Source organism: Salmo salar, chromosome 10, assembly GCF_965601325.2.
Source record: "Salmo salar chromosome 10, fSalSal1, whole genome shotgun sequence".
Taxonomy (NCBI): domain Eukaryota; kingdom Metazoa; phylum Chordata; class Actinopteri; order Salmoniformes; family Salmonidae; genus Salmo; species Salmo salar.
The window spans coordinates 10,204,744-10,219,810 of NC_138300.1; the positions used below are offsets into that span (position 1 = coordinate 10,204,744).

The 15,067-nt window shown below is 44.5% G+C and overlaps 1 protein-coding gene across 4 annotated transcripts in view; it reads left to right on the forward strand.

Moving 5' to 3' along the window:
* The window catches only part of camsap2a (calmodulin regulated spectrin-associated protein family, member 2a), an 87,309-nt gene that overhangs the window by 59,789 nt on the left and 12,453 nt on the right, over positions 1 to 15,067 (forward strand). For 2 of the 4 annotated variants that reach the window (XM_082956691.1, XM_082956692.1), the window contains exons 5-12: positions 3,171 to 3,203; positions 3,766 to 3,907; positions 4,504 to 4,643; positions 10,336 to 10,424; positions 11,004 to 11,105; positions 12,174 to 12,205; positions 12,311 to 12,380; positions 12,528 to 14,733. In XM_082956691.1, the coding sequence (XP_082812817.1) occupies positions 3,171 to 3,203; positions 3,766 to 3,907; positions 4,504 to 4,643; positions 10,336 to 10,424; positions 11,004 to 11,105; positions 12,174 to 12,205; positions 12,311 to 12,380; positions 12,528 to 14,733 (2,814 nt within the window). The remainder of the gene's footprint in view (positions 1 to 3,170; positions 3,204 to 3,765; positions 3,908 to 4,503; positions 4,644 to 10,335; positions 10,425 to 11,003; positions 11,106 to 12,173; positions 12,206 to 12,310; positions 12,381 to 12,527; positions 14,734 to 15,067) is intronic. The other 2 variants (XM_082956693.1, XM_082956694.1) reach the window with 1 other exon arrangement.

The following is a 15,067-nucleotide window of genomic DNA, read 5'->3' on the forward strand; positions in this document are numbered from 1 at the left end:
GCCGAATCCACTAATTTGAAGGGGTGTCCACATACTTTCGTATATATAATGTATGTGACATGATGTTAGGATATTCTATTGAACATGACTGCAGCACTGTAGATGACTCACTTTAACCCCTCTATCTTCATGAAAAGCACCTCTGAGTCTGGTTATAGGCGTGTCTGGTTCCCTGACCCTTCACTTATTACAAGTAAAGTTGCTTAACATCAACAGTTAGTTTCTCAACAGTTGTTACTGTTACTATGACATTGTACTGGCACATGTACAGTAACAGTCAAAAGTTTGGACACACCTACTTATTCAAGGGTTTTTCTTTATTTTTACTATTTTCTACATTGTAGAATAATAGTGAAGACATCAAACTATGAAATAACACATATGGAATCATGTAGTAACCAAACAAGTGTTAAACAAATCAAAATATATGTTATTACATGATTCCGTATGTGTTATTTCATAGTTTTGATGTCGTCACTATTATTCTACAATGTAGAAAATAGTAAAAATAAAGAAAAACCCTTGAATGAGTAGGTGTGGCCAAACGTTTGACTGTGTAAGTGTAAGCATAGATGACTACAAATAGAGTAAGCAGAGGTTATTAAGTAGCTACTGTATATGAGGAATCACAGGCTGGGCTTGTAATGTCTGCTAAAACAAATTTTATTTAAGTAGGGAGTCATGCTGAGACCACTGTCTCTTTCGCAGATGAGCCCTGCATGAACACATCAACAAAAACAAAAATTACACAATACATACTGTATCTATATACACAACAATTATACAATACATACTGTATCTATATACACATCAATTATACAATACATACTGTATCAATATACACAACAATTATACAATACATACTGTATCTATATACACAACAATTATACAATACATACTGTATCTATATACACATCAATTACACAATACATACTGTATCTATATACACATCAATTACACATACATACTGTATCTATAAACACATCAATTACACATACATACTGTATCAATATACACAACAATTATACAATACATACTGTATCTATATACACAACAATCATACAATACATACTGTATCTATATACACATCAATTACACATACATACTGTATCTATATACACATCAATTACACAATACATGAAAAGCAAATACCAAAACACGAAAAGCAAAACACAATCATATGAAGCAAACAAATTCTTCAGTTAAAAGGCCTGCATTCAGTAAAAAGGTACACGTTCTCTCTCTTCAGCTCCCTCTACCTCTACCTCTCCGCCTCCCCCCGGCACTCTGACCTGGATGCTAGCTCCAGACACTCCCTAAATCTGTCACGCTCTTTGAGTCGCTGATTTCGTTGAGGGACGTGTACCCTCCACGGACAGATGTGCTGCAGTCATCGGAACAAAGAAGAGCTGAGTGGGACGACCCAGGGTTTATTTTAAGCTGCAGCACAGTACGCTGCGAAACACAATAAACATTTGTGGTCAATGTGGAGTCAAAGGCAATGGCAGGGCAGAGAATTAAAAAAACAAAAAACAACTAAGAGAAGTAATCTCTTTAAGTTGCAGATCTGTGCGGGATGAATTGAACATGTCTGGTTGGAGAGGATGTGATTTGTCATAGAGGGAGAACACTGTCAGGACAGCGAGTTGATTGATGTGGTGGTGGATGGTTGGGATTGGGGCTAAGCCTAAGCGCTCTTTAGGGGGTTTACGTGGTGGTCTTGGCTGCCCTGTCTTTTAGCTGTGGTTTAGCCCTGACATAGCCCGGCCATAGCCCTACCCTATAGCCTTCCCTGCCATAGTCCCACAACCTGGGACATTGCTGGGACATGCCTACTGGCACTCCATAACCACCACCAACCCCCCTTCCCACACACACTCCCCAGTCTCCCCCTGCCAAATGTTCAGCTTGTGTTTATTCTGCTGTGTCATGTAAGGGTAGCAGTATGTTATGGTGCCATTTGTGTCTGGAGAGGTGAAGTAATGCCTGCTAGCCGTTATTATGATTTCAACAGTTGTGGGTTTGATCAATTTGAACTGTATCTCTTTGAATAAAGGTGTACTAAGTTATCGCTAGTCCTCATGCTCTGCCACTATGTGTCGCTGCAATCCTACTCTCCCTGTCTTGACTCACTCAGACACCAGAAGTTGTTCTTGCTAAACCTTAAGGATCTCTGTATACTTTGTTAAAAAAACAGAAAATGTAGCTAAATTGTTTGAAACCTAAATACTGATTAGTGTTTCACAAGTAACACGGCCAAACCAAAGACTTTTCAAGACCTTGGCTTGGATGTAGTGTAGCTGAATAGATTCTCCAGCCGACACTATGAAAGATCAGCGTGATCAATAGATTGCCTGTGAATGAGATTATACCTTCTAATCGTCTACTTCACGAAGTGTGGCACATATCTCTTATTGTGAGCCTTTGAGGTCAGTCTATGAATGACTCACATTAGTATTCAAAGAACAGTGCTATTCGATCAGACGGGACTGCAAAAATCAGACCTTTTCATCAACCTGGAACTGCAACATTGAAAATGTACTGTAGGTTAGTTGTTTGGCTACCATTGACGGTTGGTGTTTAAGAAAGCATTTGCCACCCAATAGGAGTGATGCTTACAAAGGCGTCTTTGATGTAGCCTTGAAAGTGTGTGAGAAACATGTCATGTCAGACTTGACACAAACTCAGTCAGCACTTATTGCCTATTTACTGTAATAATTTTAGAAACAGACACAAAAAGGGCCAATGTCGCTGAATGCAGCACAAAGCAATTTCAACACCATTTCAGGCAAACAGACACAGTACAAATACACAAACATTGTTTGTTTTTTTCAACTAGGAGAACGGTCACAATTTAGGCTTCACGACAAATCCCCCTGGTTGCTGCTGTGGGTGTACTCTACTAGCTGTCTTAAGGAAAGATGTCTGTTTGACATGAGAGAATCCTCTATTTGACATCTTAGCCAGCATGGCAAAAAATGCCCAAAGTCCCCAGCTGACTGGATTATTCATCTTTTCTTGTCTGTTTGTTTGTTTCTCTCTCTCTCTCTATGCCCCTCCTCTGTCCATGTATCGCTCTATCTCCACTCTCTCCTATGTGTCTCTGTATTTCCTTCTCTTGCGCTCTCTCTCTCTCTCTCTCTCTCTCTCTCTCTGTCTTGCTCCTGAAGTCTCCGACCAAATGGTACATGAAACTAGTGCCTGTAAGTCAGATGACCAGCGCTACACTTATATATTCCTCTTCCATCTGTCTGTTTCCATAGTGAAATGTCTCTCACCGCCATCTCCATAGTGTCTCCATGGTGACTGTCACCATAGTAAATGTCATCATTCCACAAGTGAACATCAACATGTGATTGCAGTTATTGGTGTTGCTTTTTTGTGCGGTTAACTCAGTTTCCCTCAGTTTCCCTGAATTTGATTTCATTAAAGATCATTTGTGTTACTTGGAGGTTACTGAACATCTGATTGATGCATGGTGATGTTCTCTATTATGAAGTCGATATTACATTGTCATGTTTTGAGGGCCAGTTAAGTATTCCCATGGTTTGTGTGTCGTTAGTCCCTGCATGATACAATATCATCATTCTTCATCTCCAATGAGAGATGCACTCCATCGATATGGAAATCTGCATTCCCACATGTCCGCCTCTGTCAGTGTATTTCTTTGTCTGTCCGTGTGTGTATGAATCTCCCTTGCACCATCTATCTCCATGCCCAGACCCATTGTCTGTCTATCTGTCTGTCTTCCCTGTGGTGCTCCAGGCTCGCTACAGGAAGGAGCAGGCGGTGGCCCAGCAGGTGCCCTGGATCCCCCCTGTGGACAACCTGTTGAAGGACACCACTGACGGCTGCGCCGTGGCCACTCTGCTTCACTTCTACTGCCCACAGCTAGTCAGACTGGAAGGTACACTAACTAGACAGTACTAAACTGTATTCTGACCGTGGGGATGGGGGGGGATGTGTGTGGTGTGTGTGTCTGTGGTTCCCTATCAACACATTACCTTATTGAGAGGCCTATAGCTGTCTGACTTATTCAATCACTTAGTCTGAAGGTGTTAAGGGCTCTCCCCTGGCTAGCCTTTCATGTCCCAGGAGGTGTGAGTGAGCCATCCATTAGTGATGAAAATCAAGTCTCAACTCACCCTTAATCTCATCAACCATCAACCCACTAATGAAGTGGATGGGATCTGATATGGACACACACACAAGGCTCAGTAGCCCAAATTCAGAGTGATGATTGATTTAAAGGCACTCCATAAGATTCTGTTTTCGCATCAAAATGGCTTGAGTACCTTCTGGAAAACATCTAGTATCCTCATCCCTGATTGGTCAATCCCATACAAAGAAGGGACAAATACCTTACAGATACCTCCAGCAGCCCTACTCCTAACGGATATTCACTTTCTGATTCACTTCCAAGAGATTTGTGCATCACTTGTCTCTCAGACCCCCTTTAACAAACGTAGCCAATGATGTGTCCTTGTGGCCTGTCCCTGTCAGATATCTGCCTTAAGGAGAGCATGTCACTGGTGGACAGCCTGTACAACCTGCAGCTGGTGCAGGAGTTCTGTCAGCAGCACCTCAACCGCTGCTGCCACTTCAGTCTGGAGGACATGGTCTACGCCTCCTCTTCAGTCAAAGTAAGTCCACAAGGCAAAGTTATGGCTTTTAAGTGTGTTTTGAAAGAATCTCTGAGGTACAAATGTATATCCTTTTCACACTATTGTGTCTATAACGTACAGTGTTGGCTGGGGATATTTTGTTTTCACATGGTCCTTTTCCCGCACCGTTCCAGCAACTAGGCTGTATGTGTAACCACGCCAGCGCAGTACAGCGCAGCATGGCTTGGCTCAGCTCAGTAGTGTGAAAAAGGTATTACTGCACACAGAGTTCAGCCAACTCGGTTGGAATTGTTGATTTTTAAAGGGCAGCAAAAGTTTCAGGAGATTCTGCAAAGAAAATAATACATTTGGAAGGAAGATAGTCCAAAGAGCTAAGGACAATGGGTAAAACTAGGCATAAGGCTTGGCAGCTACAGTGTCTGCAGCATTGGCAGAGTTGGTGATTCGTGTATATTCATATTATGTAATACAGCTGGAGAAAGCCTGGTGGAAAATGGGATCTGTCTGAAATAGATCCTGTGAACTCTCTGTCCTCACAAACCACAGATCTGGTTTGTTTGTGCTAGATGTGTCTCTGTTTTGTCTGTCCCTCTCTCTTTTGTCTGTATTGCCTTCCCCATTTCTCTTTTTCCTCTCTCCTCTCTCCTTCTTTCCTCTCATTATATACCTTTCTCTCATCTCTCTCTTCTACGCTCCTCGCTCTCTCGTTCTCTCTCTCTCGCTCTTCTCGCTCTCCATTTTTCACTGGAAACTATTATATCGGTACGTATTGTATCTATGTGCAGGAAGGATGGACACATAACACTTGGCTTGTGTCTTTGTGTTGGCTCCCAGGCTGTGAATAGTGGGTGTTGGTCACGTGTGTTGTTGCCAATGTTTTAGGAGAGTCGTAGAAACTGGTGGGAAACAAACAGATCTGCATTCCCCATGTTCTCTATTCTTGTACAGTATGGTCTCACAAGTACTGTACTGAAAACTGATGAACGGTTAAAAATGGTATGCATTGCTTTTTTGTGGCAGAGAAGTGTCATAATGGAGAAAGGGTGAGTTGGGGCTGAGTTTGTGTGTGTGTTTGTGTGCCTTGAGTGCTGCAAACAACAGTGTACCACTGGCTCTGTCTGGGTGTTGAGTATTGGAGTCTACCCAGTTGTCAGTTGTGCTGGTCCTTTAAGTGGAGAAGTGTTGCTAGTAGCTTTTAAAGCACACAGTTCACAAGGGGGGTGAATAGTAGTGAGTTGGAATCAGCTGTGTCTGACATGGTCCTTTAAGCAACCCCAGACACACTGGCAGATCCTGAATAAGTCACTTCACAGAAGGCTTAGAAAGGAGATGGTTCAGGCTATGGGTCAGGTAAAACAGAGCCCTGGGGCTGAAGAGGCAAAAAATCCTACTGCATCTATCATGACACTGACATTGAGTTTATGCTAGCCACAATAGAAATATAATTATTAGAACTACATTCCCATTCAAGTCAATGTTCTGTGATAGGTGGACCGGCCGCCATATTGAGTGGACCCATGAGTGTTCCAGTCAAGTTGCTCATAATTATATTTCACAACAACCTGTATACTAGCCACTGACAAAAGCCATATATATTATAGATAGTCTCTGTGCACTTCATTTGAACCTCTTCTTGGGAGTTTGAGCTTCTAGTTGCTATTTCTGTGCAGCTTGACCACAAAATCATCCACACTCAGCCCAAACCTCTTGGGGGGGGGGGGGGGGGGGGAGAGAGAGAGAGAGAGAGAGAGAGAGAGAGAGAGAGAGAGAGAGAGAGAGAGAGAGATTATGGACATGGGGGACCTGAGACTATGAATATGGCCTCAGACGCACAGGTCTCTGGTCTAATCAGCCCCTTGGCTAATGTAAAGTGATTCATGACATCATAGCCCATGGTAGTTTTGTCTGTCAGTGGGCACCCACTGAGAGGGGTGGGGTTGCCAGTGTGGTCCCTACTAAACAGATTATCCATCCCAATGCTTTAGCGTCAGATTTGTTTGCAGTCAGCACCAATGAGCTCTCATCTCAGACATGGAGTGACACGCTGCAATCTCCAAACCTGGCAACCCGCCAGAGAACAGTAAGTGACAGCAAAATCTGGCAACTGGGCGAGGTAATATCAGGCGACAGGGTTGCGGTGGTGTGAGTTGGAGATCAGTAGAAAATCAGGGGCAGAACAGAATGGATGTTTGACTGGCGGTGGTGTTAGGAGAGATAACGCTCACGATCTAATGTGAGAGGAAGCAGGTAGACAGACATATGGAGGGAGAGGACAAGCTTTTGCTATCTGGGCTAGGGGAGACCATTTCTCTTTCTCTTTTATCTATCGTTTCTCTATCAGACTGGGACTGGGAGGACCCCACTCATGCTGCAGCTGAATAGACCTAGTGGAGGTAGGCTACTGTAGCTCACTGCAATAGAAAATGTAGCCTGGTACCAGATCTGTTTGTGCTGTCTTGCAATCTGGTGTTGGTGAGACAGGAGTTGGAAAAACAACATTACCAGATTTGCAACCAGGCTATAAAAATGGTTATTGTGATTGTTTGCTATACTGTATGTTATATTGTTGGAGTTATAGGATTAAAGATTGCTGTGGTGGAGATTCTGTTGAGATGTAGCTATGTGTTGTTTTGAATAATTGAACTTGGTTTACATTTTATTGGTCATAGTTATTATGATAATTTACTGTAGTTCAGTTGCTACAGAGTTTGACATTGGATAATTGTGTTTATCAGTGTTCTGGCTGGATGGTTGTTTGTCAGTGTTTTGGCTACTGTATAATCTGTCATGACAGATAAAAACATGAAAATGTTATGTCTGTTATGACATAACACCCTGGAATATGAGCAAAGATGATTCCCGTGCTCTGGTTTTGCGTCACTGTTCATTTGGATTGCAGAGATGATTGGCTTTGTAACAATAGGATTGGCTGTGGTCTGATATGGACACCTGCTAACTCGGGGAGCTATGCTCTGCATGACCAAAAACTGCTCACGGTACCAATTATTTTAAATGCAGTGTAGTCACTTTGGGGAGTCACCTCTAGTTAGCTGCTTCTGCTGTCTTTACATACTGTTAAACGGCTGAGGGTAAATATTGCTGAAGAGGTGAATCTCTCACACACACACTAACACACTCTTGCACACACACACGCGCAGACTCACACACATACATTTGAAGTCGGAAGTTTACATACACCTTAGCCAAATACATTTAAACTCAGTATTTCACAATTCCTGACATTTAATCCTAGTAAAAATTCCCTGTTTTAGGTCAGTTAGGATCACCACTTTATTTTGGGAATGTGAAATGTCAGAATAATAGTAGAGAGAATGATTTATTTCAGCTTGTATTTCTTTCATCACATTCCCAGTGGGTCAGAAGTTTACATACACTATTATTTGGTAGCATCTGCCCCACAAATTTTCTATAGGGTTGAGGTCTTTGTGAGGGCTTTGTGATGGCCACTCCAATACCTTGACTTTGTTGTCCTTAAGCTATTTTGCCACAACTTTGGAAGTATGCTTGGGGTCATTGTCCATTTGGAAGACCCATTTGCGACCAAGCTTTAACTTCCTGACTGATGTCTTGAGATGTTGCTTAAATATATCCACATAATTGTCCTACCTCATGATGCCATCTATTTTGTGAAGTGCACCAGTCCCTCCTGCAGCAAAGCACCCCCACAACATGATGCTGCCACCCCCGTGCTTCACGGTTGGGATGGTGTTCTTCGGCTTGCAAGCCTCCCCCTTTTTCCTCCAAACATAACGATGGTCATTATGGCCAAACAGTTCTATTTTTGTTTCATCAGACCAGAGGACATTTCTCCAAAAAGTACAATATTTGTCCCCATGTGCAGTTGCAAACCGTAGTCTGGCTTTTTTATGGCGGTTTTTGGAGCAGTGGCTTCTTCCTTGCTGAGCGGCCTTTCAGGTTATGTCGATATAGGACTCGTTTTACTGTGGATATAGATACTTTTGTACCTGTTTCCTCCAGCATCTTCACAAGGTCCATTGCTGTTGTTGTGGGATTGATTTGCACTTTTGGCACCAAAGTACGTTCATCTCTAGGAGACAGAACGCGTCTCCTTCCTGAGCGGTATGACGGCTGCGTGGTCCCATGGTGTTTATACTTGTGTACTATTGTTTGTACAGATGAACGTGGTACCTTCAGGTGTTTGGAAATTGTTCCCAAGGATGAACCAGACTTGTGGAGGTCTCCAATTGTTTTTCTGAGGTCTTGGCTGATTTCTTCTGATTTTCCCATGATGTCAAGCAAAGAGGCGCTGAGTTTGAAGGTAGGCCTTGAAATACATCCACAGGTACACCTCCAATTGACTCAAATGATGTCAATTAGCCTATCATAAAGCCATGACATAATTTTCTGGAATTTTCCAAGCTGTTTAAAGGCACAGTCAAATTAGTGTATGTAAACTTCTGACCCACTGGAATTGTGATCCAGTGAATTATAAGTGAAATAATTTGTCTGTAAACTATTGTTGGAAAAATGACTTGTGTCATGCACAAAGTAGATGTCTTAACCGACTTGCCAAAACTATAGTTTTGCTGACCTGATGAACACCGCAGATACTCAAGGTCATATCGGAACACGTGTGTGTGCCAGCCTCCTTGGGGAACCCTGGGTGATGTTCATCAGGGCAAACCGTAGCAAAACATTTTGCAACTGAAAATGGAAATGAGCATTTCTTACTGGACAAGTCAAGGTAGTCCCTTCCTATTGCAGTGTGTTTTCTTGGCTAATGAACATGACTTTGGGCTAACTGTCAGTGGATGAGGATGGTAACAAAGGAATAACAATAACACACCATGATTGGTCATGAGAATGTGGCCATCGTTTATTTTCCCATCTAAACGTGTACTAGGCATATATCATATGCCATTTCTGGGACTTTCATCATAATTCGTAAGTGTCATGAATCAATATTTTTGACAGCAGCTCTTTGAATATATTTTCCTTCCTGTTCTTTTTGACCTGGTTTCTGACCAGGGCGTGAGTTGCAATGGTGTATCAATCCGATAAGGATAGCAAGGGAAAGGAAAAAAGGCTTTCCCCTCTTTGTGTACAGGTGATCTGGCCTAACAGGTCCTTGTGGGTCAACCGTATTCATTGGTTCTGTGCCCATCTCGAGAGGAGCAGAAACTAGGCTAATGGTTTTCTTTTCACGCACAGGCACATTCAAGTACCAACAGTACCACATACCATTATGTAAATGATATATTAACTAAAGGGATCTGGCTGTGTACTGTAAAATATTGTGACGCCTTGGGAAATGTGAAACAGCTCCTCTGTTTTGAGGGTTATTAAATTGATGGGGGAAACACTGTATCAACAAGGTAAGCGAAGTGACTAAATTAGCTCACTCTTTACTCTAGCCAGTTGGGTTCTCTTTGGTCTATGAAGGTTTTCATCAAGAATATGTCAATGTATTTAACTGACTGATCTCAACTAAGTATTTATGATGTGCATGACAGATATGATGTGCATGACAGTTTGTCTTTTTGAAATTAACAGAGACATCTTGTGGAAGCTCAGGTATACTGCATTTGACAGTTTTGAACTGTTACGTTTTTCTACAAGAGTTCATGTTGCAGTAGTCTTTTGCCTGGTGTGCAATGTTTACGTTGCAGTACTGTTTCTATTAACCTCAGTTTTACCACCACATCCTGTCTGTTTTTGTCTTTTCCAGAATAACTACCTTGTGTTCATGGCCGAGCTGTTCTGGTGGTTTGAAGTGGTGAAGCCCTCCTTTGTACAACCAAGAGTTCTGGACACTGAAGGAAAGCAGTTTTTTGTACTTCAGAACTGTTTTGTATTTTTGCAAACGTCAGACATCCAGATTTAAATAATTCCTGTTCTATTTAATGGTTTTAAAAGCCCAGTACAGTCAAAATATATTGTTTCCCTCTGTTTTATATCATATTCTACAACAGCTGATGAAACTATTACTGTAAAAGTGTGAAACAATTTTATCAGTGTTATTTCCTGATAGTTGATGGTTGAAAATACAATCTACACTGGACCTTCTAATCAGCAGGTTTGCATGGGCGAGAGTTTTGGCTTTATATGGTGACATCACCATGCAGTAAATAAGTTAATAGACCAATAACAAAGAGATTTCCAAACCTCTCTGCCAATAACAGCTAGTTTTCAGTTTTCCCTTCCCCACTCAGACCACTCCCAGACAGTCCTAGCAAAATATTTTTTGTCGTTGTTGCTGAAAAGCAGATTTTGCCCATTTTATTGGAAATCTACTACAGTAAGGTACTTAATTGTTACCCAGAAATTATTTGATATTGATATAAAAACACCTGTATTGGGCATTTAATGAAAGTAATGTGTTTGTGTTTGGTTTTTAGAGCCAGCCCTCACATCGTTGAGGAATATGCCCTCTGTTCCCATCTCCAATGTCACCAAAACGAGCTTCATGGAGAGACCACCCAGCCCAGAACGACCCAGGTACTATTTGTTATTAATTTATGGTCCTGTTTGGCTAAGTTGGTACGTCATGTACGATTCACACTGGGGGCACCCATACGAAAATGTATGCACACATATATATTTTAGGGAAGCAAAAGTATTTGGACAAATTCACTTATGTGTATTAATGTAGTAAAAATGTACTATTTTGTTCCAGTTTCATACATGCAATGACTACATCAAGCTTGTGACTCTACAAATTTGTTGGATGCATTTGCTGTTGGTTTTGATTGTGTTTCAGATGATTTTGTGCCCAATGGAAAATACTTTTTATTTTAAATAAGAATAGAATTATGTTTCTAAACAGGATTGGCTGTGTCGTCACCTCTCTCTACCTCCTCTCCCTCGCACTTTATCAGCAAGCTTAAAAATTTACTTTTCTGCTTCTTCCCTCACTCGAATCGGACCGGGTCTGGATCCGACTAGGTCTATATGGAACAAGACTAGTTGGAACGGGTCTCTATAAAACATTTTTTTTACTATTATTTTTGTAAATGTAATCCATTTTCTCCCCAATTGGTAGTTACAGTCTTGTCCAATCGCTGCAACTCCCATACGGAGTCGGGAGAGGCGAAAGTCGAGAGCCATGTGTCCTCCGCACTGCTTCTTGACACACTGCTCACTTAACGTGGAAGTCAGCCGCACCAATGTGTCGGAGGAAACATTGTAGAACTGACGAAAGAAGTCAGCGTGCATGCGCCCGGCCCGCCACAGGAGTCACTAGTGCGATGGGACAAGGTATCCCGGCCGGCAAAACCCGCCCCTAAACCGGACGACGCTGGGCCAATTGTGCGCCACATCATGGCTATCTGCAGGGGATACTGATCAGAGGTTAAGCAAACCCATCTGGAATGTATTAAGTAGTCTGGGGCGGGCGCATACTGTATATAAAGCGCTCAAGCTATGGTGCCAAGCTTAAAAAAGACCCCATTCCACAATCTCTCAACAGAGGTGATAATGTCTTGGTCATCTGGAAACCAGTATGTTTTCACTTTTGTAGGTGTTCATGATTAACAATATTATTTTATATTTCTTTCACCCCTCTAGCCTGCCTCTCCAACCACAACCTAGGAACTCAGGTAACTAGATCACTAGAAGTTTTGGCTTCTACCAATTGATCATTAAACAGATTCAAATATAATAAAAATTGATGGATCTAATATGAGATGGTTATTCTCATCCAGGTGAAATAAAGAGATCAACCTCAATGTCCTTTGTGGATGGCTGTGTAGGAACTTGGCCCAAGGAGAAAAGGTTAGTATCATGGAGCAAGTCAATTAATGACTTTTAACAGACAAAATACAATTATTGTTTGGTACATGATTGTCATAACGTATTGCTAACAAAAAAGTGCAATTCTAATAGCATTTGACTGATTGACTGACTGTTTGTTTTTGCCAGGTCTGGGCCTTACGGTGTATCCTTCGACATCCCTTTTGACAAAGAGGACACCGCCCAGACATCCACTCCCCCCGGTCATAGCATGACCCGCTCTGCCAGCACAGAGGGCTTCAAGGTTCAACAGATGCCCTGGGGCATGAAGAGGAACCTGTCCTTCCAGCCCATCAGCGGGCAGGGAACGAGCATCGAGGAGGAGGGCCGCCTGGACAACCTGGCAGGGCCCGATCTGCCAAGACAGCCTGGCAGGCCTGAACCCCCTGGAGGCCCACTGAGGTTCCCCAACGGGGGTTCAAACCTGGACAGGCACGGAAATGGCATCGCCACCCCCAGCATGGAGGAAGCCCTTCAGATAATCCACAACACCGGTAGGCAGGCCCCACAGCGCCCTCTGACAGAGGGCATCAAAAATGGGTTCTTCCTGCACAGTCCAAACCAGGGCAGAGGAGGTGGTGAAGTCGGCCTGGACTCTAATGCTCGACCGGAGAAGAGGGACCTGGACTCGTTGAGCACCACAGACACTACGGAGGTGGACACGGGAATCCACGTGAGGACCGAGGACATCGCCGAGACCCTGGACGAGGACTCATCGCTGAGGGAAGCTCTGAGCATGGAGCTGGAAATGGACACGCCAAGCCCCTGCCCCAGCAGCTCCGGCTACGCCAAATCTCCCTCCACCAGCTCCGGCACCAAGATGACCAGCTTTGCCGAGCAGAAGTTCCGGAAGCTCAGTGTCCCCGAATCGGGGGGAAGAAGCAGCAGCAGCGGGGGCGGCAGCTCCCTCAAGACCACCCCCGAGGGCTCAGAACTGGGCCTCCCACTGTCCGTCTCCTGGGCACCCACTCCGGAACACAGCCCCGTGCATCAACAGATCGCGCCTCTCACCCAAGACACTCCAACTGGGCCAGCCCAGGCCCCTCCCCCTAGCGACCCGGCCCAGGCCATGGCGACGGAGATGGTGGAGCTGCGCATGCGCCTGGAGGAGAAGCGAAAAGCAATTGAGGCACAGAAGAAGAAGGTGGAGGCCGCATTCACTCGCCACCGCCAGAGGATGGGCCGCTCCATCTTCCTGGACGTGGTCAAGAGGAAGGGTGATGGCGCCTCAGGGGTAGGAGGACAGGAGGAAGGGGGGAAGACGACAATGGAAGATGAGAGGAAAACAGGGAGGAGCAAAGCGGACACGCCCGACGGGGCTGAGCAGGGGCAGGGACCCTCTGGGGCCCGCTGGCTGAAATCCTCCTCCGGAGGAGGAGGAGGAGGAGGAGGAGGAGAAGAGGGAGGTCAAGGTCCCGCCGGAGGTCAAGGACACGGTGAGGTGGATCTAGCTGAATACACACGCTCCATCGAGAAGCTGAACCACTCACTGGGCTTCCTGCAGACAGAGATGCAGCGCCTGGCCCAACAACAGGAGGTCATCATGGCCATGAGAGAACAAAAGCAACAACAGGCCTGGGTCATCCCCCCTCCCCAGACCTCGCCACAGAAATACGCCCGCGCCTCCACCCGCTCCTCCGGCTCACCCTCCCCGGCTGACTCACCCCGCTCCGCCCACCGCTCGCCCACGAGCATCAAGAGGAAGTCGGCCTCCTTTCACTCACGGAACCCCCGCACGCCGCGCCCCAGCGAGCTCAAGCTGGCCCCCTATAACCGCTGCCTGACAGCACCCCAGTCTGTGGACAGCCTCCCCCGCCTGCGCCGGTTCTCCCCATTCCAGCCCATGGCCTTTGCCTACATGGGGGAGAAACCCGCCGGTCAAACCACAGAGACAGAGGACAAGGATAGGGACAGGGACACTGAACCCCTGCTATCCCCAGAGACAGAGGCAGGTAGTGCCTCTTCTCCCTCCTCCCCAGCCAAAGACAACCAGAAAAGACAAGAAGGGACCCGAGAGATTGCCAAGAAGGATGAAGCGGAGGAACATGAGGAGATGGAAGTAGAGGAGAAGAAGCAGGTGAAAATGGATGAGCTCAAACCCATAATAGTGTCGACTGTATCTGAAGTGCTGGCCCAGCCAGTGAAAGAGACCTTTACGGTCACCCCCACCGAGACCCCCCTTATCTCAGACCTCTTTGGCGGGGCAAGAAGCAACCTGATTGAGGTGCCTCTGTATGTGCTCAAACCTCTTGAGGGAGAAGGCATGGAGGAGAGTGGAGATATGGAGGGGACCTATGGCGATGACGAGAAAATGTCCTGTGGCTTTTTCTTTAAGGTAGGAAGTTAAAGATACATGAGAGAAGTTTATTTGCTAATAGTTGTGAGCTAATTTTGACACAATATTTCTGTCCATTTAAGAGAACCCTTTTGGCTCAAGAGTATCCCCAGAGGAAAACGTTCTTTACAGCCTCTAACACAATTTAAAGGTCCCGAACAATCATTCTGATTCCCATGTAAAATAGCCTTTGAATGACTAAAACATCACCCATAATATTTCTTCCCGATATATAAATGCTCAATATTTTAGAAAAAGTACTTTTTCTCAAATGTCAAACTACCAGGAAGTCTGAAAAGACAGTATCAGTGGGTGGGGAGCTATTAGGCTGAGT